General features: G+C 36.2%; 1 protein-coding gene across 2 annotated transcripts in view; it reads left to right on the top strand.

Annotated features, from left to right (window-relative positions):
* LOC132286359 (syntaxin-22-like) overlaps nucleotides 1-20,134 on the top strand; it is a 46,494-nt gene extending 26,360 nt beyond the window's left edge. The window contains exons 5-7 of one of the 2 annotated variants that reach the window (XM_059788687.1): nucleotides 1,644-1,801; nucleotides 1,924-2,024; nucleotides 19,893-20,134. In XM_059788687.1, the coding sequence (XP_059644670.1) occupies nucleotides 1,644-1,801; nucleotides 1,924-2,024; nucleotides 19,893-19,925 (292 nt within the window). In that variant the 3' untranslated portion in view covers nucleotides 19,926-20,134. Of the gene's footprint in view, nucleotides 1-1,643; nucleotides 1,802-1,923; nucleotides 2,025-11,126; nucleotides 11,576-19,892 lie in introns of those variants that run through there. The other variant, XM_059788686.1, reaches the window with a different exon arrangement.
* The last annotated feature ends 7,296 nt before the right edge of the window (nucleotides 20,135-27,430 follow it).

Below are 27,430 nucleotides of genomic sequence, written 5' to 3' on the forward strand. Positions count from 1 at the left end.
TACGTAGGATCAATATTACAAAAAAGATGGAGAGGTAGATGGTGATGTAGTAAGTAAGATTGGAGCGGGGTGGACAAAATGGAGGCAAGCTAGTAGTATCCTTTGTGACAAATTAATACCATATAAATTAAGAAAATTTCTATAGAACAGTTAGTAGGCCAGCAATATTGTATGGACCAGAGTGTGAGCGTTGAAAAGGACACAAATACGACACATTCATGTAGCGGAAATTAGGATGATAGGTTGGATGATAGGAGTCACTAGAAGTGATGAGATAAATAATGAACATGCAAGGGGAATATTAGGAATAGTGCCTATAATGATAAAATTAGGGAAAGTAGACTTTATTTGGTATGGCCATATTCAACGTAGACCCCATGATACACCTGATAAAAGAGGAAAAGTTGTTTGCCTAGAAGGCAAGCAACAAAGAGGCCCACCAAAGCTTATGTGGGATGAAGTCATTAAAAATTATTTTAAAAAGTTATTTTATTATTATTTTTTTTTGATAAGTTATTTTAAAAAGTTAATTTTAAGGAAAGACATGGTGTAAAATATGAAAGAATGGAAAATAAGAATTCATGTGGCCGACCCCATCCATATGGGATATTGGCAAGGATGATGATGATGGATTTAGATTTTTAAAAATAAGGTTGTTAGCCTACAATATTAAAATAAATAGATTGGGCCTTGTGTAGATATCTGTATGTATTCTGGATTGGGGCCTAGTTATGGGGCCTGGTTAAGGATCCCATGGTCTTTACCCTTGCAAGGTTTTCCATGTAAATCAGTGCATATGCTTTACTTACATAATTATATAATTATTGTTGTATATTGATTGTTTTGCCCTATATGATTTAAGTAGTGTAAAATTGTTGACAGGGATTAAAAAAATTGGACATGTCAGCTAAAGAGAAGCAAGGAACCCTCACCAACAATTAAGGTCTAGTTTGGGACATTCAGAGTAATCTGATGTATCATAGTCTTCCTTTCAATTGATATCAAAGCATATCAGTTGGGTGAATTTTTTCCTTCGAGGGACAACTGAGAGCTTTCAGTGTTTGATAAAACTAAAAAACTAGAAGACAAAAAGTTAATCGTGTCTGCAATTCTATAATTGTCTGAAAGGTTATAGAAATGGAGATATTCCCAGCGAGGAATCTAATAGTTTTACCCTGGTTATTGTGATGGTTATTGATACTTTAAAGCTAATGTAAGTCTATTCATGTCCATCTTTCTTCCATGTTTTATGTTTTTGTCTATCAGCTAAGCATCTCTGCATGTTATCTGAAAATGGTATACTAGTTTCTTAAGGCTGGATTTCTATCTTATTTTCTCCTGATCCTGATGGATCTGATAAGTACTTCAGACATCACTTTACTTCATTGTCATTATTTACGTGGGAGACCTAGGAAGTGCCTAATTCCTTCCTGGCTCCTCCAAGTGCTATATGATGGCAGCAAGGCAAAGGGCCAACCTAGGAAGTGCCTAATTCCTTCCTGGCTCCTCCAAGTGCTATATGTTGGCAGCAAGGCAAAGGGCCAACAAAATTAATGTTAAATTTTTGTAAAGGAAGAGAGAGAGAGAGAGAGAGAGCGCTTCAAAAGAACCACGGTTTACAATGATTTTCTTTGAATATGCAGGCAGGAGGTATTACTGCTGGGAAATGAAATTGCATTCAATGAAGCCATAATTGAGGAAAGGGAACAGGGTATTAGAGACATACAAGATCAAATTGGCGAAGCAAATGAAATATTTAAGGACCTTGCTGTTCTAGTTCACGAGCAAGGTGTTGTTATTGGTAAGACGTCATATACCCCTAGGGCTCTTTTCCTTGTACAGCTTAATTATATTGCCAATTATGGAGTGATTTTGCTTTTACTCTATCCATCTGGTTATTTGTTTTATTGTAAATTGTAACAGACGACATTCAATCAAACGTTGAGGCTTCCTCTGCTATGACAACCCAAGCTAGAGTACAATTATCAAAGGCTTCCAAAAGTGTGAATTCTAAATCCTCGTGGGTGAGTAAAACTGTCTTTATAGTCTAATAGTTTTTTAAGTTTTATTATGAAATAACTCTGTATCAGTTTGGATTCCTTCACGATCAGGCAAATTGTCTCTCAAGATACAACATATTGTTCCATTACGTAGCTTAATTGTCTCTTATTTAGGGGAAAATATGAATCTTGGAGGTCGTAATAAATGTATCTGCCCTAAAGCGTGAGCTACATGCTGATTTTACTCTGAAGAGGCAATTAATTATCCAATGTTGTCCCATCTATGCCAAGTCTTTAGGATTATTTTCGCTAAGTGGCCATCCTTAGACGTCATGGACTTGGCCTTTTCCAAGTTCACGTGCAGCGTTAGGCGCGTTCAAGCACCCTTGAAGTGCTAAGTCAGCTTACCCGAGTTCACGGGCTAAGTTAGCCTACCCGAGTGTGCTAGCTTAGTAGTAACTAAGGCTAGACAAGTGCTTTGCTTACTAGTGTGTGTGTAGGAAGAGAACACCCAGGCACAAGTGAGCAAGAGAGAGTTTGAGAGAATGTAGCTTGTATTGCTCTAGCGAACTTAATTACAACTTGGTAGCTTGGTGAGGAGCAAATGAACTCCCACCTCCTTATATAGGCCAAGGGCCTTACAATGAATGGTCTGGATATTTACAGGTGTCAACAATCTAACGATCAGGAGTATTCTAGAATGAGGTTCTAGAACACTCCAAACTCTACACTACTAGACTAGTCTAGAGAAATCTATACAAGAGTACTCTCTCCTTTACAACATATATAAAGTGTCCAAGTACCCGTGTCCGAGTTTTGGACACTTTTATTTCGTGTCCCCGTGTCCTATAATTTGATACATAGATAGATCCGACCTCTAGACACGTACCCGTGTCCGACACCCGTACTCGAGTCCGGGTAACATAGGTTCTAAGTCTAAGAACAAAACGAAGGTGTTGAGATGTTTCATCCGTCACAAGGAAGGACACTTCAAAAAGGATTGTCCAGAGCATAAGAAGGGAAAGGTAAAATCCTCTAAAGTTGAAAGTGTGGTTGTTGTAGAGGGTAATGATTCAGATGGTGGTAATAGTCTCACAATTTCAGTCGGCAGCTCTTACGACGGGCGGATTGTTGATTCGGGTTGCTCGTTTCATGCTTGTCCAAACAGGGATTGGTTTACCTCTTATCGATCTATTGATGGAGGGGAAGTTCTGATGGGGAATGATGCGGCGTCCAAGGTTGTAGGCATCAGTACAATTCGAATCAAGATGTATGACGGCATAGTGAGGACGTTGACTGATGTCAGGCATGTACAAGAACTAAGAACGAATTTGATTTCCCTGGGTACGCTGGATTCCATCGGGTGCACTTATAAGGCTGAAGGTGAAGTCATTCGGGTTTCCAAGGGTGCTCTTGTGGTGATGAAGGGACTGAAGAAGCATGCTTTATATGCTCTGCAGGGTAGCACAATCACGGGTTCAGATACTACCAGATTGTGGCATATGCGGCTTGGGCATATGAGTGAGAGGGGGATGGATGTTCTGAGTAAGCAGGGTTTGCTTGGTAGTCAGAAAACTGGGAAGCTGGATTTCTGTGAGCATTACGTCTTCAGGAAGCAGTGCAGAGTGAAGTTCAGTACAGGAATTCACAGGACCAAGGGTACAGTGGATTATATTCATTTTGATCTTTGGGTCCCTCTCAGGTTACTTCACATAGTGGTGGTAGATATATGATGACGCTGATTGATGAATTTTCTCGAAAAGTTTGGGTTTATATTCTTAAGCACAAGAATGAGGCTTTTGTTACATTCAAGCAGTGGAAGACCTTGATTGAGAAGCAGACAGGAAAACAGGTCGAGCGCTTGAGGACAGACAATGGCTTGGAATTTTGTGATGGAGAATTTAATGAGTTCTGTAAGACTCACGGGATTGCGACACATCACACAGTGAGGAAGACTCCGCAGCAGAATGGAGTTACAGAACGGATGAACAGAACGTTATTGGAGAGGGCACGGTGTATGTTGTCCAATGAAGAGTTAGACAAACCGTTTTGGGCTGAAGCTGTTTCTACAACTAGTTACTTAGTGAACCGGTCTCCATCGACTATAGAGGAGGTATGGTCTGGTTCTTTTGCTAGTTACAGTAATCTGAGAATATTTGGGTGTCCAGCGTATGCTCATGTGAATGAGGGGAAGCTTGAACCGAGGGCTAAGAAATACATGTTTCTTGGTTATCAGCCTGGGGTCAAGGGATATAGATTATGGTGCCCAGAGGCTTCGAGAAAGAAGATACTTGTTAGTAGGGATGTGACTTTTCATGCGCAAAAGGAGGTAGTTGATTCAGGGAAAGCTCAGGGTGTTAGTGAGTAGGTGGAACATGTAGAGGTTCAGTTAAGAGGATAGTCCTTTTCGGTCGATTCACAAGCAGGTGCAGTTTCGAGTTGAGGGAGATGCACAGTTACAGTAATATAGTGTAGCTAGAGACAGGCCTAGGAGGGATATTAAGCCATGTGAGAAATATGGGTTTTCACATACTGATTCGGTTGCTTATGTACTTAGTGTGGCAGAGGATGTTGATGAGCCGTGTTCTTATCATGAGGCCATCACAGGTGGAGAGTCAGCAGAGTGGTCTGTTGCCATGAGTGAGGAGATTGAGTCTCTTCATAAGAACTAAACTTGGGAGCTAGTTAAGAAGTCTAAGGGCAAAAGATTGTGGGCTGTAAATGGGTCTTCAAAAAGAAGGAAGGAAATCCAGGGGTGGAAGATGTGAGGTACAAGGCACGCTTGGTGGCAAAGGGCTATACACAGAGGGAAGGGGTGGACTCCAATGAAGTGTTTTCTCCTGTGGTGAAACATAGCTCAATCCAGCTGTTACTTGCTATGGTTGCTCTGTATGACTTATAGCTTGATGTCAAGACTGCTTTCTTGCATGGTGAGTTGGAAGAGCAGATTTATATGCATCAGCTTGAGCGGTTTGAGATTCTGGGAAAGGAAGATCATGTTTGCCTACTGAAGAAGTCCTAATATGGGCTGAAGTAGTTTCCTAGACAGTGGTACAAGCGGTTTGACACCTTTATGGTTGGGAATGGCTACCGTAGGAGTAAGTTTGTCAATTGTGTATATCACAAAAAGCTCTCAGATGGTTCGTATTTGTACTTGTTGCTGTATGTTGATGACATGTTGATAGCTTCAAAGAACATGTCTGAAATCAACATGTTGAAGGCTCAGCTTAGTGGTGAATTTGAGATGAAGGATATTGGTGTTGTAAAGAGGATATTGGGAATGGAAATTCATAGGGACAGAGGAGCGGGCAGATTTTATATGTCACAGAAGAAATACATTGAGAAGGTGCTAGAACGCTTCGGTATGCAGGCATCAAAACCTGTGAATACTCTATTGGCTGCCCACTTTAGACTTTCAGCACGATTGTCACCACAGACCGAGGAGGAGGTGGAGTACATGTCTCGTGTTCCTTATGCTAGTGCAGTTGGTAGCCTTATGTATGCTATGGTGTGCACTAGGCCAGAAATTTCACATGTAATTAGTTTAGTGAGCAGATACATGGATAGACCTGGGAATGTCCATTGGCAGGCTGTGAAGTGGATATTACGATACTTACGAGGCATTGCAGATGTTGGGTTAGTCTATGATAGAGGCAATGACACGTGTGGGAGTGTTGCTGGATATGTTGATTCGGATTATGCTAGAGATCTTGATAGGAGGAGGTCCTTGACAGGGTATGTCTTCACTCTTTGTGGGAGTGTGGTCAGTTAGAAGGCGACTTTGCAGCCCGTAGTTGCATTGTTTACTACTGAGGCTGAGTACATAGCAGCTACAGAGGCAGTGAAGGAAGCTATATGGTTGAGAGGCTTAGTTGGTGATTTGGGCTTGCAGCAGGATGATTTGACTGTGTTTTGCGACAGCCAGAGTGCCATACATTTGATTAAAAATCAGATGTTCCATAAGAGGACCAAGCACATCAATGTCGAGTTTCACTTCATCAAAGATGTGGTTACACAAGGTGCTATTGCAGTAAGGAAGAAAGATTGGGATAGCAGAGAATTTGGCAGATATGATGACTAAGGTCATTCCTACACTCAAGTTCAGACATTGTCTGGACTTGATTGGTACTTGTTGCTAAGGCCCTTAGGGGCTTGTGGAGGCAGCGAAAGGAGTAACTAGAGATTGTGGAGCTTGGCGTAACTCGAGCCAAGGTGGAGATTTGTCATATTGTGGCCCAAAATTGTTGTTGGGTTGTGTTGCGACCCGCTTATGACCCGACGACCAGTTGGATGAGCTTTGTGTGGAAAATTTTTGACCCGTTTTTTGCTCATGAGTCATGGACCCTAATTAGTCTCTTGTAACCCAATATATAAGGGTGGCTACGGTTTGGAGTGGGAGATGAAAGAGACTTTGAAATTCATACAGAAACAGAGTGGGGGGCTGAAAACTTGTAATCTCCGATTATACATAGTAAAAACTTTCGCCGGTTCCCAACCGTGAACGTAGGCTGTTGCCGAACCACATATAAATCTTTGTGTTCTTTGTGTGGCGTGTTTACTTTTCTGTCGTGATTCTTAGTTAAACTTGGGTTCATTGCATTTGTCATAACATATAGTTTTATTTATGAAAGTTGATCCTGCAATTTTCAAAGAAACGTATATTGTTTAAGCATTTAATATTATAACCGGTGATGATCCTCAATTTTATCCAAATTGATAATAAGAGAGGTGGAAGAGATATAATAGTTCGTTTAGAAAGATTACAATGGCAAAAGATATGTAGGTTGTCTGTGTGAATTTATTTTTCATAATGAAATGGATAATGTATCGAGTTTGGGTATGTGTCAGAGCGTTGGACCTCCCTGAATCCAGAATCTTAGGATATAGAGAGACCGCTGGAAATGCATCCAAAACTTGGGTTCAAGCAAGTGGGTGTATCTTGTACATCTAAAGACAGAATATGTTACGTAAAAGAGTAATTTATGATGCTATTATTATTCATCACAATAGGATCTAGGTCTCCGATTGGGTACGTGTGCTGGACACATATCCCATTACCCATACCTACATCCATGTCGTCTTATGTTGATACGAGTATGCAAGGAAAATTAGAGTGTTCATGTTACACAAGTTATTTCGAATTCACATTTACAAAGGTCCAAAATTTTGTCAATGCCTCTTTGTGAAGCCTAATTTCAAACTAGCAACTCTTTATAAGCAGTAAAGGATTAAATCTAAATCTATTGCTTCAAATTCATCAATCCAAGAAAAAACTAGGGTGCAACTTGGTTGAGAGAACCTAAACCCAAACCGAATTTTCACAGAATTGAGCAACCATTTTTTGCAATTGAGGTTAGGCTTGTGCTAGGAAATCTTGATCAGTTAAGAAGCACGGAAGCAGATATGGGACACAGATACGACACGGATACGGTGACACGGCAAATTCTAAAAATTTAGTATATGGATACGTTGAGGACATGACAAATAAGAAATATTTTTTCTATATATATGATGTTGTACTTTAAGAAATTAAGGGTAATATTATTTTTTACAATCCCATAATGAAAAAAAAAAAAAAAAAAAAAAGAAAAGAAAAGAAAAGAAAGAGGATTAGGGTTTTCTTAGGAAAAGAATTAGGCCCTAGTTAAAAATAAAGGTAAGAATCCATAGAAGAGAACAAAATTAATGGGGAATAGAAGAAAAAGGAAAAAGAGACAAAAGGAAATTTATTATGAAAGGAAAAAGAGAAGTATTTAGAGTTTATGAAGAACAAGAAGAAAGAAAAGAGGAGGACGAAGAATAAGAGAGAAAAGAGGAGAAAAAGGAGAGAGAGACCATTCACCAGTAGCGAAGCTTGGTTGGTGGGACAACAAGAGTGTCAAATATAGTCGTGCAAGAGTTCGAACCTTTGAACTAAAATATAAGAATAAATATCTAATTGTTTGGATATAAAATTATTTTATGAAACAAGAAGTTTTTAAGTAATTATGTAATTAAACAAAGGATTATTACATATAAATGGTGTTAATGATCCATATTTACCATTTGATGGAATCGAAGTCTAATAGTTTCGAAAAAATGAAGTTGACCAAAATGCCGACGTGGATATGGAAAAACACTATTCATTTGCCAAAAGGACCACTTTTAGACACATATGTACCATTTTTTTGTGCACGCAGGTACCACTTTTTGTCATTAGGTACCATTTTTTTTTGCTACACAAAAAAATGGTACATGCGTGCACAATAAGTGGTACCTATGCGCATAAAAGTGGTTCCTCTATGCCCAAAACAAAAGTGGTACATATGTGCCTAATAGTGGTACCTTTTAGCAAATGTACCATTTTTTGTGCACGCATGTACTACTTTTTATCATTAGGTACCACTTTTTGTACTGCACAAAAAAATTGTACATACATGCACAAAAAGTGGTACCTATGTGCATAAAAGTAGTACCTCTATGCCCAAAACAAAAGTGGTATCTGCGTGCACAAAAAGTGGTACCCAGTGTTTTTCCATTTTCAGGTCAGCTATTTGATCAACTTCATTTTTTCAAAATTATGGGACTTTGACTCCATTAAATGGTAAATATGGATCATTAACACCATTTATATATAATAATCCAACTCTTAATTTCAACTCAACTTTGTTTCTAAAACTTTCTTTAAAATCCCCAAAGAATTGGACATGCGTATCAAACACGTATCCATGGTGTGTCGGAAGCGGGTCCGGATATTCGACAAAATATAAAATATCCAAACACGTTTTTTGGCGTGTTCGACACATGTCGGGGCGTGTTTAGCACGTCGGTGTCCGACACGGATTCTTTGCCCTTTTAGGCGTGTCCGTGCTTCCTAGCTGACCAAGACTCAATTCGTGTTGGGCTTAGGTTATAGTGTCAAGCAATCCAAACCCAAACTGAATTGGGTAACCCTATTTCACAGGGCCTTATAAGTATTTCGGGAGTTACAATCCAAGCAGGGCCTTATATTTTTAAAAATTGTTTTAGTCGTGGTCAATCATTTTTTTTTTTTTCCAAATTTTATCTTTAAACCTTGATATTTTGTACATTAATCATTTGAATGATTAATTTCTTGAGAGCTAGATTATATATATATTTTTATATTTTTAAACTCGGTTTCTATAAGATTTTTTTGTGCCTAGGAATAACCCAACTCCATGCTAACTCAAATCAATTGAGTCTAGAAATGTAAGTGTGGTTTGGGTTGAAAATAACTTTGGTGAGCAGCTTGGGCTTGTCTTATGGTTAATTTTTTTATATCTTGAAGGTTTTATCTTGAGTTGAGCTTGCGTTGATCTGCAACCCAACCCACCCAAGTTGCAACCCTAGAAAAACCTATTTCATTAGTTACTAAGAATATAATTGATACAAATTATATTAAACATATATATGTCATGAACATATAAAATAAGATGTCAAAGTTGAACTTGACTTGCTACCATATGCTTAGGACTGAAGTCGAGGTCTAAGCTAAAAACTCTAAATGATTCCTTTTTTATATTTAATATATCAACATCATCCTTGCCTTTTTGGTGGTGCTTATGGCTTAAACAGAATAGGAGATCCTTTGTGAGAGAGGAAAATCCTATTAGAGCGTTGAAGTTCTCTATTCTTAGTTCTCTTTTTTGGATAGGTAAGAGACTCGCACAAGGAACGACTAACTCCCATACACACACCCACAATTGTTCCGAGGGGAATTCGAATCCTCAACATTCCATGTGGGAAGAGAACATATGGCTATAGCAAAATCGATATAAGAGAACCCTTCATGTTTTAGAAGACTTTCAAGATTAAGACAATAAACTTTCAAGATTATTTTTTGAAATTAAATAAATATTTGAAATTGCTAAATTCCACATTGGATTGGAAAAAATAGCTTGATATGCTATCATTTTGATCTACATTTGGAGGGTATCAAGGATGTGATAAATTGATAAAGTAGTGTTTAAATCAAAATAGGACACTTCAAGATAATTTTCTGAAAAGTCTTATACAAAATAGTGAATTACCACTGATGCATAATTTAAGCATCAATGCATACTCCAGTGAGTTACACACTGACGAATGACTCTAGACACCTTTGCTTAAGAGCGTGCCGGCAGTAGATTTGTGAAAAATAGCTGGTCTCATCATCTGAAAAGTTCTTTAAATTGGTTCTTTACTTGAAAAAAGATTTTTATAACTTATATTACAGTCTTCTAAGGTTTCTAAAACAAATAAAAGTAGGTGAGAGGATAGTGGATCACTTGTTCACGGTCTTTTACACTTGTGTGAGAACTTCATGAGTTTTACACGTACACGCTTTGTGAGTTTGAGACAAAACTTAAGACTAGTCAATTTAAAGATTGTTCCTAAAACATAGGAGCAGAGATTCCATAACCACTTCACTTTATCACTCATAAAGATTTGAGTGTTATTAGTTCATGTGGTGAACTAGTTTGGTAAGAATCACTGTTGAGAGAAAGAAATCATGAGTGTGTGATTGCATTTACAAAGCAGTTTTTTTTTTTTTTTTTTTTTTGTTTTTTTGATAAGTAACAAAAGCAGTTTGTTATGGTAGATTATTTGATTTTGGTGGGTGCCTTTACCATTCAACTAAAAGATTTGGTAATTGAATACAAACTTGGTAATTGAACAAGTATCAATTAGGCATTGGCAGAAGAAGGGACCTATTCACTTCCTCCCTCTAGGAGGTATGGTCCATATCGTGGTACCCATCAGGCATTTCGTTAGCACAACTCTTACAAAGGTACTTTATAGAATCCTAAAATAAATAGTCATCTATTTTTACAGGACCTGTAGCCATTTTGTATATTATGTCGTAAAGAATGATAATGAATTTTATTATGTTTGACTACATCGAGCGTGCTATTGTAAATTGAAAGAAAAATGTAAATGAGTCTTATTTCCATGACAATGCTTAGGCAACCATCTTAATGGCGATAAGATAGAGCAAATAGGTTTTGAATTACGGTCAGACCTAATAATTATATGTTGAAATGTTTGGTTGGTATCCTCGAAGTTTGATGATTTATTGTCTTTCATACTTCTGCTAGAATCTCCTGGCTCGTTTTGATTATGGTGTTTCTATCTGTTATCCAACAGTGTTGGTGGGTGCTGGCGATTTTCGTAGTGGTGGTGGTCATTTTACTCCTTGTCTTTATCTTATAATGTGCAAGTACACGTCTGCAGCTGTAGTGTGCATCTTACGGGGAGATTTGTCTGATGTCTATCACTTATTGTTGGATCTTTACGGTATTCAAGAAACTGAATGTATTAAAGCGCCCACGCCATTTTGGTCTTGTTTTATTATCAGTTCTTCACGAGTAAAAGCACTGTATATCTATTTTTGGTTATGCTGAGCAAGTGGGACGCTCTTATCGTGGTCAAGCCTAACGGTGGCAATTCGTTTTGGCTAGTTGTAATGGTGTGGTTTTAACCTCCGAGTATTCTGGACACAACTTGTTTAATAGTCGCGAACTCTCGACACGAACACAACTCATTTATTAAATGGGTAACAAGACATAATATGTATGACTTAAAGTTACACAATCCTTCTCAACGGGGTGCCGCTCTTACGCCCCCAGCGTACTCTAGTTCCCATGCTTTGCTCGCGTTTGCACTCATGCTCTCACTATTTGTGACTTAATTTTGTCGTTTTCGCATTCCCGCTCTTGAATTCGCTCTCGTTCCCACACCCGCTTTATGTGACTTAGTGTATCAGCCTTTCAAACACTTGTTTAACTGTTTAACTTAATTGGGTCATGTAACTTGTTTATTAATTCAAGTGTAAAATGCAAATATTAGATATTAGATAATGGATTATTAGATAACGGATTATTAAATTCATAAAAATGAAAATAATTGGGATAATACAATTAGGAAAAGAAAAAAAAAAAAATCAAATACAATATCCATATTGGATTTATATTAAAATTAAAGAAATGTCTTTAGTAATTGGGTAACATGTTGGAGGTTAATTGGGTTGACAATTAATTATAGGGGTTAAGATTAATTAAAATGGTTGATATGATTATAACATGATTAACAACAACTCAAATCTGTTAACTTCTTGTCGCATTCAAGTCGTGTTGGCACGTCATGTCAAATTTTGTCACCCTTAATTACCCGGACATTTTCGTGTGGGCTCTTTGCCTGACATTAGGTAACGGACTGAGTGTACTCTTAACATTGCTTGTAATGGATTGACATCTCAAATTTTGTCACCTCGCAAATGAATTTTGTATTTCAGACACGTGATTTAAGTTGTTTTCTGGTTTAGTCTTATGAGTCATATATAGTTTGATTATATCTTGCTATATAATGTTTGATTTACATGCTAGCAAGTTTATTTTTGATGAATGAAGGCTGTTGAAGTTCGTTTTTGGACAGAACTTTGGTCACATTTGGTTTTGACCTACCAAAACCCGTATTCTTCATTGTTGAAGTTGCTATCAACGCCTTATTGATGTTGTATTGTGATTCACATGATATACTTTACTTGTTTATCATCTGAGCATTTTTGTAATGGTGATATAAGGCTATGGGATTGATCACATAATTTTGAGGACACGAATTTTCAATTTCACCATTCAAACCCTGACTTTAGCAGAGTTGTTCTATAGGGTGGTACAAATTGTTGTTTTGTGTAGGCTTGAATATTGTTGATATTCATACTTCTTATTGTATTTGGTGAGCTACGAGAGCTTGCAAGGTCTAAGCAATGGTGCTTAGGATAGGGAGAGTGTTTGTGAACACTGTGTTGAGCTAGTGTGTATGTAGAGGCTGTGAAAACTAGTGTTTCAACTCATACAAGGATGTGTGCAGAGTGTGAGACAGTTCAGTGTGTAACTATTTGCATACAACTAGTGGAGCTTATATTGGCTGAGGCTAAGAACTAAGGTTTTTCCCTATTGAGAGGGTGTTTTTTTTTAAACCTTGTATTCCTTGTATTTACTGTCAACTGTGATCATTGTTGTGTTGAATGAGGATTTGAAATTGACCAATTCACCCCCCTCTTGCTCGCTCTCTTTTTTGCTTAAGTTGGTTTCGTAAATATGGATGCTCATTTAATTTTTAACCAGATATTGTTTTTGACTTGATTTCGTAAGCTCAAAATCTTCAAATTAGTTGGGGTTTCACCTTTATTTCTAACCTAATATTATCTTTGCTGTGTAGACAAACTCCATTTTTTCATCTTCAGGGTCCCTCATAAGCACTAAATTATATTCTTTAGCTCTTATTCATTGCACACTGGTTGGGTCTAAAATTTAAACATCGAGGAATCTATGTAAGCAATTTACATAAAAGAGTGATTTGGGTTTCACGTACTCAAATCGATCGAATTGTTTTTAGTGGGAGAGAGATAATGCAGATGTTGTGAGGCATGTGTTTGCACCAAATTGGTAATTTGGTCACACGTGGAAATGATACAATGATCGACCTTGCTCGCTCGCATTATAAATATAATTCATTTATGTATGAGCAAAAGCGTTGCACTAATACACCTGACATTATACACTGTCTCCAATAAGCTCCAAGCCTGGAATACTTAATTTATTTTTGAAACTTGTTATTACCTTGCCCACCTCACATGTTTTCAATAGCTTGACAGTGTAGCTTAAGCCCTTTCAAATTCTTGCACTTCTAGCTTAGTTAGTCGTTAAGTTTGTAAACTTGTAACCCATGGAGTATACATATTGGTGAAATTTATGTAAGAGTTTAAATAGGTCCAAAGCCTTGTATCATTTAAGAAATTGTAACTTGTAATATTCCTAATTTTAAAAGGATGGTCTCGGTATTTATTTATTTTTTTAATTGTATTTTTTAATTATTTAATTAATTATTTGACTAATTGCTTATGTGTTTAATTGAATTAGGTATTACTTGATTATTTGATTATGTGTCTATATATTATTTGTATTTGTCTATGTTTTAATTGTTTAATTAGATTATGTGCTTAAATGGTGTTTTGATTAATTGTAAATTAAATGTTTTCTTTTCTTTTATTATTTTATTTTATTTTTCTTTTATGGTTATGGTTAGTAGTAATGGGCCAACCAATTGGGTCCCATGGACTACTTGGATAGGAGGTTGGATGTGTATGGATTATTACCCATGGATAATGTATGTATATATATAGATATATATATTATATACATAATTATTAATTAGTTTTATGCTAATTTGGGTAGTAATATTTAATCTGATGTATATGTTTTATATTTAAATAATAAAAATATACATAGATTTGATACGTGTTATGTTTTAAGTTACTTTATAATATTATGGTAACTTAAGTATTATTGGATAATCCATTAATAAATAATGAAATGTGTATAATTTATTTATTTAATAAACATATACATAAATTATATACGTAATATATTTTACTTACCTTTTTAATATATATATAAAAGATAAAGTAATTTATTAATTACTTTTATGGTAATTTGGGTAGTAATATTTAATCTGATGTATATGTTTATTTAAATAATAAAAATATACATAGATTTGATACGTGTTATGTTTTAAGTTACTTTATAATATTATGGTAACTTAAATATTATTGGATAATCCATTAATAAATAATGAAATGTGTATAATTTATTTATTTAATAAACATATACATAAATTATATACGTAACATATTTTGTTTACCTTTTTAATATTTTTATTTTCATTTTTTTTTAGTTGACTTGGATTGGGAAAAGGATTAGGGTTATTTTATTTAGCCTATAAATATATAACTATAGGTTGTAAAAAGGGATTAGAAATATTCACGTGATATATACTAGAGAGATAGTGTTAGAGAGGGAAGGAATGAGGAGAAAAACCCTGTAGAGAGAAGATCAAGGAAGAAGAAGTTTAACTTTCGATCCGAAAGTTTAAGGCAAGTTCTTCTTCTATCTCTTTCCCTTTGATTCGTGTTTCTATACATGCCTAGGAAATTCCAGGATTTATTAAATACATAAAATTAAATAATTGTGCATGTTTAATTGGATTAGAATATAAGTTTTATGAAATTGGTTCATATCTGTTCTTGTGTTATGAATTGATAAATGCATGATTTTGATTTGAGTTCCGGTGTGAATTTTTACATGTTTAAATTATGTATTTTACATATCTATGGAATGATGGAACGTAGAAACATGCTTAGGATTCTTAAACATTAAATAGGAACTAGGTTTGGGTTTAAATAAATTTAAATGGACTCAATCATAATGATGTTTGCTATTTGAATGTTTTAAACAAACGAATGGATTTAATCTTTTAATATGTTTTAACAATTGAGATTAAATGTGTAGGATGAATTGGATATGGATAATGCTTATTTGACGGTATAATAAAATATCATCATATGTATAAGATTCAGTTTATGTATGACATATGATATAGGAAGCTTAAATAAATAATAAGTCATTCTTATTTTGTGATAACTTGATATCATATTATCATAGTTATTTTTGGATTGTTTGATGTATTTCCTTAATCGTTACATCAATTGTTGGATTGTGTGGTTTAATGCACCGGTATGGGACGGTGGCATTTTAGGGACGGATTAACTTATCAGTTAAGTCCTACCTATTTTATATAAGGGAATTGATTAACTAAAATGTTAAGTCCTACTTATATTCACGATAGGCAGGAGAATGGATATAGTGATTTCTCTCCAAGTCTAATATTTATTAGATAGTAAAGATGAACCATCAAAGATCACTAGATCCTTTGCTGCCATTTCCTATACTAAAGCGGAAATGAGAGAGCATTTTACAGATTTAGTTGCGGGATTTCTGATTTTACACAAGGGTCAGGATTCTGGATGGGATATTGGTTGACTGATACATTAGGTCAGCTTGATTCTTGTCTATTTCAAACTGGTAGGACTTTAGTTCATACGAATAGAATGGATCACGAGACGGTTTAGATAGATAGAAGTGGTAATTCACACTTTATATCAAGTTCCATCTGGTGGAAGCAATTATGGAAGTGGATGCTCTTAACGACCGATGAGATATTTAAATCTTTCGGTTCGTTGATGAGTTATCAGTTGAATGTATAGCAGGTTTAATAATAACACTTGTTATTGCCAAGGTAGTTCAAGAGGTCAATTTTAAATATTGGAGCTGACCCTAGAGAAGGAGTTTAAGGTACTAGAGGAGAGTTAGTAGTTTCTGTAAATAGTGATATGACGGTCGGGCGACTGAGATGGAAATTTATAATTTTTCTTGGTACACCCAGACGGTTAGAAAGTACATCACGATATCAAATGTCAGTTTTGGTGAACAGGTACGGATAGGGACGTGTACATAATTGCCCTAAGTGTAAAACCTGCTACAAAGGTGGAAAGTTGATCATTAGATATCATAGGAATCTTTAGCCACTTCCTATAACAAATATGGAAGTTGAACTAAACAGGAGTGATAGTTGGTGGGAAGGATCGACATTGATTTGGAATTTCAATTTTTCATATGGAATCCGAGTGGTGGATTGAGAAAGATCGCTTGAGGACATAAATTTGAGTGATGCTTATTTTAGAACTTCATAGTAGTTATATTGTTCAGTGATAGTGGTGTTATAGCATGTGGATGTCCATATTAGTGGATGCAAAGTGCTATTTCGAAGGAGCTTTATGAAGATTTTGGAGCAGCAGCTCTATTTCATATATATAGACGGATGAATTAATCGAGAGATTAAATTAGACCATAAAGGATATGTTTGAGGCGTATATCCTAGATTTTCATGGACTGTTGGAAGTGTTTACTTCACTTGTCGGAATTTTGTCTGTGATATTGTTGGCACAAGGAGGTTAGTGTGACAACTTTGGAGGTTTTGTATCTTTCACAATGCATACCTCTCATTTGTTGGTTGGAAATGAAAGTAAGGGTTGTACAATCAGACCTCGACTTCATTTAAAAATATGACGGAAATAGATACTTCCCTTTATATTGAACTGCGCGCGGTTGGGAGGCAACAGTAAGATGTTGTAAATAGTTGAACTCGTATACTAGAGTTTTTCTATCAGGGAGTAGTTTGCTTGTTCTGTTTTCTATGTAGGAAGAAAGGCGATTTTTGGAGAAAGGTCAATTTTACTCATTACATTGACTTTTAGAAGATTGTGTTTCGCAATTGAGGCAGTCACCTCTGAATCAACGTTACCAAATTATTAACGCTGGGTGCATAGGAGTTTGTGCGTATATTCTATGGCACTTAGAGGTATGTAGATCATTCCCTTGTCGACATAGGAGGATTACGTTGTTATTTGATACAACCTACGCATTGTATGACTATTGTGTTTCTTAAAATATAGGAACTCTATATACCACTTGGTATATTGGAGTTAAGTGGAGCCCTTATAGTGAGGTTGCGTCTATTTGGGAATATGAGGATGTTTTTCGCTCACAGTTTCCAAGCATAATGAAAGAAAGTAAGGGCAAATTCCGAGGACGAAATTCCTTTTATTAGGGGGGAAGAATGTAATACTCCTAATTTTAAAAGGATAGTCTCGGTATTTATTTATTTGTTTTAATTGTATTTTTTAATTATTTAATTAATTATTTGACTAATTGCTTATGTGTTTAATTGAATTAGGTATTACTTGATTATTTGATTATGTGTCTATGTATTATTTGTATTTGTCTATGTGTTAATTGTTTAATTAGATTATGTGCTTAAATGGTGTTTTGATTAATTGTAAATTAAATGTTTTCTTTTCTTTTATTATTTTATTTTATTTTTCTTTTATGGTTATGGTTAGTAGTAATGGGCCAACCAATTGGGTCCCATGGACTACTTGGATAGGAGGTTGGATGTGTATGGATTATTACCCATGGATAATGTATGTATATATATAGATATATATTATATACATATATAAAAAGGAAAGTAATTTATTAATTAGTTTTATGGTAACTTGGGTAGTAATATTTAATCTGATATATATGTTTTATATTTAAATAATAAAAATATACATAGATTTGATACGTGTTATGTTTTAAGTTACTTTATAATATTATGGTAACTTAAGTATTATTGGATAATCCATTAATAAATAATGAAATGTGTATAATTTATTTATTTAATAAACATATACATAAATTATATACGTAACATATTTTACTTACCTTTTTAATATATATATAAAAGATAAAGTAATTTATTAATTACTTTTATGGTAATTTGGGTAATAATATTTAATCTGATGTATATGTTTATTTAAATAATAAAAATATACATAGATTTGATACGTGTTATGTTTTAAGTTACTTTATAATATTATGGTAACTTAAATATTATTGGATAATCCATTAATAAATAATGGAATGTGTATAATTTATTTATTTAATAAACATATACATAAATTATATACGTAACATATTTTGATTACCTTTTTAATATTTTTATTTTCATTTTTTTTTTTAGTTGACTTGGATTGGGAAAAGGATTAGGGTTATTTTATTTAGCTTATAAATATATAGCTAGTAAAAAGGGGTTAGAAATATTCATGTGATATATACTAGAGAGATAGTGTTAGAGAGGGAAGGAGGAAAAGAAAGGAATGAGGAGAAAAACCCTGTAGAGAGAAGATCAAGGAAGAAGAAGTTTAACTTTCTATCTGAAAGTTTAAGGCAAGTTCTTCTTCTATCTCTTTTCCTTTGATTCGTGTTTCTATGCATGCCTAGGAAATTCCATGATTTATTAAATACATAAAATTAAATAATTATGCATGTTTAATTGGATTAGAACATAAGTTTTATGAAATTGGTTCATATCTGTTCTTGTGTTATGAATTGATAAATGCATGATTTTGATTTGAGTTCCGGTGTGAATTTTTACATGTTTAAATTATGTATTTTACATATCTGTGGAATGATGGAACGTAGAAACATATTCCTGAACATTAAATAAGAACTAGGTTTGGGTTTAAATAAATTTAAATGAACTCAATCATAATGATGCTTGCTATTTAAATGTTTTAAACAAACGAATGGATTTAATCTTTTAATATGTTTTAACAATTGAGATTAAATGTGTATGATGAATTGGATATGAATAATGCTTATTTGACGGTATAATAAAATATCATCATATGTATAAGATTCAGTTTATGTATGACATATGATATAGGAAGCTTAAATAAATAATAAGTCATTCTTATTTTGTGATAACTTGATATCATATTATCATAGTTATTTCTGAATTGTTTGATGTATTTCCTTAATCGTTACATCAATTGTTGGATTGTGTGGTTTAATGCACCGGTATGGGACAGTGGCATTTTAGGGATGGATTAACTTATCGGTTAAGTCCGACCTATTTTATAAAAGGGAATTGATTAACTTAAATGTTAAGTCCTACTTATATTCAAGTCAGGTCAGCTGAACAAGTTGAATGACTTATGGAGGATTGATTTATTATATAAGGGAATGGATTAACTAAAATGTTAAGTCCTACTTATATTCAAGTCAGGTCAACTGAACAAGTTGAATGACTTATGGAGGATTAATTTATACTGAATAGGATGGTTACTAGATTATATATATATAAGTATGGTGCCATGATATGAGCTTGAGTCTCAGGATTAGTGGTTAGGGTGCGTATATCGCCAGGGATGTGTAGCTAGATATAGTGTAGTTGTGTACCCTGGTAGGTCTAGGTACTCATGCCCACTATATTTGCGTTTTGCATGTTGCCTACTATTCAGGTTGAGACAACCCTATAGTCTAGTAAGGTTCCTTTAGTGTGTATATATATATATACGGACTACTAGTTACTGTTGGATTGACTATGACGTATACGTGTATCGGATCTCTGCTTGGACTGTAGTAGAGTAGAACTTGTTTGTGGGCCTGACCTACCATTATTTTTCAGGTGTTCGTCAGGAGTCGAGGTTGGTCGTGCTGAGCGGAGATCAGTCTACTTCATTCTTCCGATGCTACATAGGAGTTCCTTTATGATTCAGTTTCCTGATTTAGACAGTTATTGCTGTCATTTGTTTAGTTTGAATTTTCTAGGGGTCCATACAGTATGGATTCCCGAGTTGTATTTTGAAGGATCAGTTGTATCAGAAGAGTTTATTAATTAATGGAAATATATTCTGAGGTTTATTATTAGATTATCATTTTAGTTTCTTGTCAGCATTTTATTTATTCTTCTTTATTCTTTTGTACTCTGTGTTCGTTTATTATCAATTTGTTTTGATATCCTCGGGTATTCGGGCGTGGGCCTGGCCAACCCGCATTCGGAAATCCGAGGATATCATATAACTGGTATTTATCTATGATGACGAGAAGATTACTTTTTGCTTAAGTTTTTATTTGTTCAGTTGTTCTTTTTTACCCTTTACGAGAAAATCACAAAAGTAGTACTCCAAAGAGGTCAATAGAGCCTTTTAATTAAGTCCGAAGTGACAGAACGTGTGAGAGGACAGACCTCAAATCAAATGACTCGGGGAGTTCTCTTTGTCAACGTACCTAATAAACATGGAGGTTTAGGTTTTAAGGTTTCATAGCTTTTAATATTGTTCTTGTGGGGGGGTTCTTTATTTTGATAATGCTACTAGTAGAAGGGTGATATCTAGAAACAAACTTTTATTGACCTAGACAAAAGCCTTAGAAAGGAGGAGGAGAAGTAGACTAGTTAATGAGAACTGTGATGAATGTAGGATGTTTGCTGCCTTGTCTGTAGTTTTAAGGTTGTTCATTCATGGCTTCATGCATGCATAAGAGCTCTATTTATAGCCTCAATTATTGCCTTGCTCTTGGGAATTACTCTTGGAGCTCGAGCCTACTTTGCTAGGCCATCATGACTCCTTTAGGTTTAATAAAGTCACAATGGTCTTTCCGTTCGTGGAGATGCTCTGTAGTATTAAATGTACCCATTCCCTCAAAAACGATAGTCGTTAAGCACATTAAATGTGATTTCATCATCTCATTAACTAGGCTTATAGATAAAACGAACTTTAACTTCTTATCCTTTAAACCAAAGATCCTTCCAAACCCCAATTGATGATTTGCAAACCATCGAGACCATCTTACCTTGTTCTCAATCTGGTACTACACTTCTCGATATCATTCTCGAGCGCCTTTAGAAGGGTCTTGCTCTCGAACTCGTAATGATGCGATCCCTCTCATGGTACCCTGTTAAGGCATCCTTGATCTCACCCGTGTCATGCTGTCGTGGGAGTGGGTTCCACACAATAATTTTATTTTCTTTATTCATTTATTATTTTAAGTTTTATTAACTTTTAACCCTAAACACCTACTAACGTTTTAAAAAAAATTATCCATTGGGACCTTGATTAAAAATAATAATATTGGGCTATTTGAAAAAATTCAAATACGTAGAACCAATTTGATACGATACGTGAAAAGGCTTAATTCGATTCAATCCATAAAGTAAGATCGGATTAGATTTAATTTTGGAAAAATTACATTTAAGTAGAATTAGGAGCCTTAAATAACAAATAAGTCCATTTTAAAAGTTGGTTTTTCAATTCGGTTTAGTTAAGCAAAATAATTACACATGCATTAGGTCCAAAATACCCTGCCAACTCTTATTTCAAAATATCAAAATATCCTTTCTAAATCAAATAATTCTTTCATTGGAAATTTAGAAAAAACAAGATTTTCAAGTTGACTTTAAACTTGAAGGGCATTTTTGCATGTGGGGTATATATTACCAAAAATAAATAAAATAAAAAACAACATATATATTTATTTATAAAGAAAGAAAAAATAAAAAATGTGCACTTAACTTTAACTGTATCTCATAATCTTTATTGATTCAAACCTGCAAATTTCAATTTAGAAATGTAAAAATAATTTAGTGGAAATTTATTATATATATATAGACATGAACACCCCATATCATTCTAGAAAGACTCTAGACACTTAGGCTGCCATAGATTAGCGCAGTCCCAGTGATTCGACTTACCCGACCAATAGCCCTATTTTACAATGATTCGTGCTATTGCGAAGGTTGATTTATAATTGTAATCGACTCAACTGACCAATTTTTGGCGCCGTTGCCGGGGAATGCAAACGGTTTAGCAACCGAAGTTTTAGGGTTAATTTTAGTGTGATTATTAATATTGTGTTTTGTGGATATTTCTTATTTGGTTTTGACAATTCTGTTGTTGTAAGTTGTGTGAGATTCTAGGAACTTGGGGCTCACTGAGGGAACGCTAGCAAATTTGTAAGTCTAGGGGACTCCAGGTAAGTTTCTTGACTTTCTAGTTTCGAATTTGTAATATAATGTGCATGTGTTAACCTTAGTAATAATTTAGTTTTAAAGCCCTGGTTGAGGCTCTTATCTTGTTTAAATTTCGTGTACAAGCATAGGTCCTTGTCGTGGCCATTTAAATTATGTCTTGCTAATTGAGGAGAATGGGAACATCGTATGTGGAGTTGGGAATGATGAATAGTAGCATTGATAGCATTATATATTGTTGATGTTTGGCGGTAGATCGCTCTCCCTACCAACTCTTAACTCACCAGTTGACATAAATTCACTTCAAAGAACGCTTAGACGAAACCTTAGGGAATCTTCTAGCGTAAGAGAGCTTGAAACTGAATTTAACATAATGGCTGAAAATGTAGGAGACGCCCGAAATGAGGGAATTCGGGCCGAAATTCCAAATAAAGAGCCAATGACTCTCAGGGACCATTTTATCCCTACTACATATGCTTCACCTTCATGCATAGTGATGCCAAACATTGATGTGGCTCAATATGAGATCAAATCAAGTACCATTCAAATGCTTCCATCTTTCCATGGCCTTGATAATGAAGATCCGTATAAGCATCTTGCTGAATTCCTTGAAATCTGTTCGACCATCCGGTTAAGAGGTTTTCCTGAGAATGCACTCCATCTGCATCTTTTTCCATTTTCTTTAAAAGATAGGGCAAAGTATTGGTTAAACTTACTCACTCCAAATTTTATCACTTCTTGGGCTCAATTACAGCAAGAATTCCTTAAGAAGTATTATCCGGTGAGTAAAACTAACCAAACGAGGCATTCCATTCTTAGCTTTTCTCAAACGGATGGAGAACAACTCTACGAGACTTGGGAAAGGCTACAAGACCTTCTTAGAAAATGTCCGCATCATTTGATTCCAAAATGGCAATTAGTGCAAGCATTCTATGCTGGCTTAACCGAACCCCATAGATTCATGGTTGATTTTTCTTGTGGCGGGATGTTCATGTCCAAGAATGCAGATGAGGCTTGGACCCTACTAGAGAATTTAAGCGAAAATTCACTTCAACATAATTCTCGTAGGGCTCCGACCTCAACCAATGTAAAGAATACCAACCCGTGTCAACTAAAATCAATAAGGGAGGAATCATCCCAAGTGGATGCCATAGTTCATAAATTCTATCAAATGATGGCACCACATCTCTCTCCTTCATTATCTCAAAATTCGGCAAGTTCGGTATGCTCATCATGTTCTAGTCCATTCCATCTCACGGAAGATTGTCCCACACCGGAGCAATATTCCAATCCAAATGAAGAACAAGCTCATGCCATGTTCTCAAGATCCGGGAATAATCCCTGTTCCAATACCTACAATCCGGGATGGCGAGATCACCCTAATTTTTCGTGGCGACAACAAGCCCCACAAAACTCCCAATTCCAAAATCAAGGGCAGCAAAATCAGCCCTCTCCTCAATTTCAAAATAGGCAATTTCCAGCCTCCTCAAGCTACCGCCCTCCGTATAATCCAAATGTCTCTAATCAACCTCCGGTCTACCCAACTGATGAAATTGTAGCTGCAAACAAGCAAATGATGGAGTCATTAAACAAGCAAATTATGGACTCCAACAAGCAACTCTTAACATCTTTGTAACCTACTCTTCAAATGGTTCACTCTCATACTCAATCCATAGCTAAGCTCGAGAATCAAGTTGGCCAAATAGCTAACTCTGTGAACTAATTGCTTCAAAAGGATAAGGGTAAGCTTCCCGCTTAACCATTTGAAAATCCTAGAGGGATGCATGCGATTGATGAAACCCTTCCATCGAGTGGGCCGAGTCATGAGCATGATTAAGCGATTACCACCTTTAGGAGTGGTAGAGTGGTTAACAACAAGGTTGATGGAGATAAAAATGGAAAAGAACCTCCTTTGAGAAATCCAAATTCAAGCCCTTCCAATCAAATTCCAAGCTCTTCTTGTCCAAATACCATTCACGGAAATCCCACGCATGTTAACCCAAGTGTGGAAACTACTTATGAGCTAAAAGCTCCGTTTTCGCAACGCCTTCAAGAGTCAACACACATTGGGAACAAGAATTGTAAAATTCAAGACATGTGGGAAGTTTTCAAGTAAGTGAAAATCAACTTGCCCCTCTTGGATGCTATCAAGCAGATTCCTCCCTATGCGAAATTTCTCAAAGACTTGTGTACTCAAAAGCGCACTTCTAATAGTCATTTGCCAAAGAAAGTGAGGTTAACTGAAAATGTTAGTGCTATCATTCAGCACAGCACTCCTCCAAAGTATAAGGATCCGGGTGCCCCCACAATCTCTTGTGTCATTGGTGACAACAAAATCGAGAGGGCCCTCCTTGACTTAGGAGCTAGTGTGAATTTAATTCCATACTCAGTTTACTTACAGCTTGGCCTGGGAGATTTAAAGCCAACTTCTGTGGTTTTGCAACTTGTCGATAGATCGGTCAAGCATCCACGAGGCATTCTTGAGGATGTTATCATCCAAGTGGACAAATTCTACTTCCCGGTAGACTTTGTAATTCTTGACACGGAACCAGTCCACGATCCAAAAAAGCATATTCCAGTGATCCTTGGTAGGCCATTTTTAGCTACGGCTAATGCATCAATTAATTGCCGAACCGGGGTGATAGACATTGCTTTTGGAAACATGTAAGTCAAACTCCATATCTTTCATGTAACTCAACATCCTTCCAATGAGGATGATTGTTTTCTTGTTGATGTTATTGATGAAGTGGTTGAAGAATCTCTCCCCTTCATTCTAAGCAAGGACCCCCTTGAGACTTGCATGTCTCATTTCGACTTCTTAAACTTTGATATTGACCAATCCATTCAAGAAGTTAATTCTCTGCTAGATGTCGATGCTATCATGGATTTTCCCCCTTGGAAAATTCCAAGAGAGCCGCTTCCTCAGCTTTCCACCACTCCACCGGTTCCGTCTCTGAAATCTCCACTGCTACTTGAGCTTAAGCCGCTCCCGGCCTATCTCAAGTATGTATTCCTTGGTTCAAATCAAACTCTCCCGGTCATCATTGCATCGGATCTTCTAAAGGACCAAGAAACCAACCTTTTAGTGGTGCTACAAGAGCACAAAGAAGCTATTGGTTGGGCAGCGGCTGACTTGAAGGGAATTGACCCCTCCATCTGTATGCACCGCATTCATATGGAAGATGATGCAAAGCCTACTAGAGAGGTTCAGCGCCGGTTAAATCCTAACATGAAGGAAGTAGTAATGAAGGAGGTAATAAAATTGTTAGATGCGGGAATCATCTACCCCATCTCTGATAGCAAGTGGGTAAGCCCCACACAAGTTGTTCCCAAGAAATCCGGTCTCACCGTTGTTGAAAATTCAGCGGGTGAGCTCATGCCACAACGAATCACCACCGGGTGGCATGTGTGTATTGATTACCGAAAGCTCAACTCGTCAACTAGGAAAGATCATTTTCCATTGCCATTTATTGATCAAATCCTAGAAAGGCTAGTCGGCCAAAGTTACTATTGTTTTCTCGACGGTTATTCCGGCTATAACCAAGTGGCAATCGCTCCTCAAGATCAAGAGAAAACAACATTCACATGTCCCTTTGGAACTTTTGCATATCGACGCATGCCTTTTGGGCTATGCAATGCTCCTGCAACGTTTCAAAGATGTATGATGTCCATATTTTCCGATATGGTTGAAAAAATCTTGGAAGTTTTCATGGACGATTTTTCATTCTTCGGCTCCTCCTTTGATTCTTGTCTTAACAACCTATCTCTTGTACTCCAAAGATGTAAGGAGACAAATCTAATTCTAAGCTGGGAGAAGAGCCATTTCATGGTCCAAGAAGGCATTGTTCTAGGTCATGTCATCTCTAAATGGGGAATCGAGGTAGACAAGGCAAAAGTTGAGTTAATTTCTAACCACCCTCCTCCGAATTCCGTCCGTCAAATCCGTTCTTTTCTTGGCCATGCTGGTTTTTATCGCCGCTTCATCAAAGACTTTAGCAAAGTCTCACGGCCCTTGTGCAACCTCTTAGCCAAAGATGTTCCATTCGATTTTGATGAAGCTTGTATGGAAGCTTTCATTAAACTTCGCACTCTCCTCTCATCTGCCCTAATAATGAAACCGCCTAATTGGTCTCTTCCTTTTGAGATCATGTGCGATGCATCCGACTATGCATTAGGCGCGGTTTTGGGCCAACATATGGACAAGCTCCCATACGTTATTTATTATGCTAGTCGAACTCTTTCTGATGCTCAATTAAATTACACAACTACTGAAAAAGAGTTGCTAGCTGTGGTTTATGCCTTGGACAAATTCCGCTCCTATCTTCTAGGTTCCAAGGTCATAGTTTTCTCGGATCATGCCGCCCTTCGGCATTTGCTATCAAAAAAGGAGACAAAACCCCGCTTGATTCGATGGATACTCTTACTTCAAGAGTTCGACATTGAAATTCGGGATAAAAAAGGGGCAGACAATGTTGTCGCCGATCATCTCTCTCGCTTACTCATTGAAAAATCGTCCGATTTCGCTGTTGTCCGTGATTCTTTTCCGGATGAGCAACTCTTCCAAATTTTCCATGCAAATCTTTCATGGTTTGCGGATATTGTTAACTACCTTGCGGTAGGTAAAATTCTAACTCATTGGTCCAAACAAGAGAAGGACCGGTTCTTTTCCCAAGTCAAGCACTTCTTTTGGGAAGATCCGGAGCTATTCAAATACTGCCCCGACCAAATCATTCGGCGATGTATTCCCGAAGTTGAGACTACGAGCATTCTCAATTTCTCTCATACTCTTGCTTGTGAAGGCCATTTCAGTGCCAAAAAGACCGCTCATAAAGTTCTTCAAAGCGGATTCTATTGGCCCTCTTTGTTCCGAGATGCATACAATTTCTGTAAATCATGTGAAAGATGCCAAAGGCTCGGATCCATGTCCCAAAGAGACATGATGCCCCTCAATCCCATATTAATAATTAAAATTTTTGATGTGTGGGGAATCGACTTCATGGGACCATTTCTATCTTCTTATGGCTACGAGTACATCCTTGTAGCGGTGGATTATGTTTCCAAATGGGTGGAAGCCACGGCCACCAGAACCAGTGATCATAAAGTTGTGATCGAGTTCATTTAATCTAACATCTTTAGTCGTTTCGGTACGCCCCGAGCAATCATCAGCGATGGCGGATCACATTTCAGAAATCGTTATC

The sequence above is a fragment of the Cornus florida genome, unplaced genomic scaffold, assembly GCF_030987335.1.
Source record: "Cornus florida cultivar Cherokee Brave unplaced genomic scaffold, ASM3098733v1 CherokeeBrave_3.0.0_Hap2_Chr11, whole genome shotgun sequence".
In the NCBI taxonomy this organism is placed as follows: Eukaryota; Viridiplantae; Streptophyta; class Magnoliopsida; order Cornales; family Cornaceae; genus Cornus; species Cornus florida.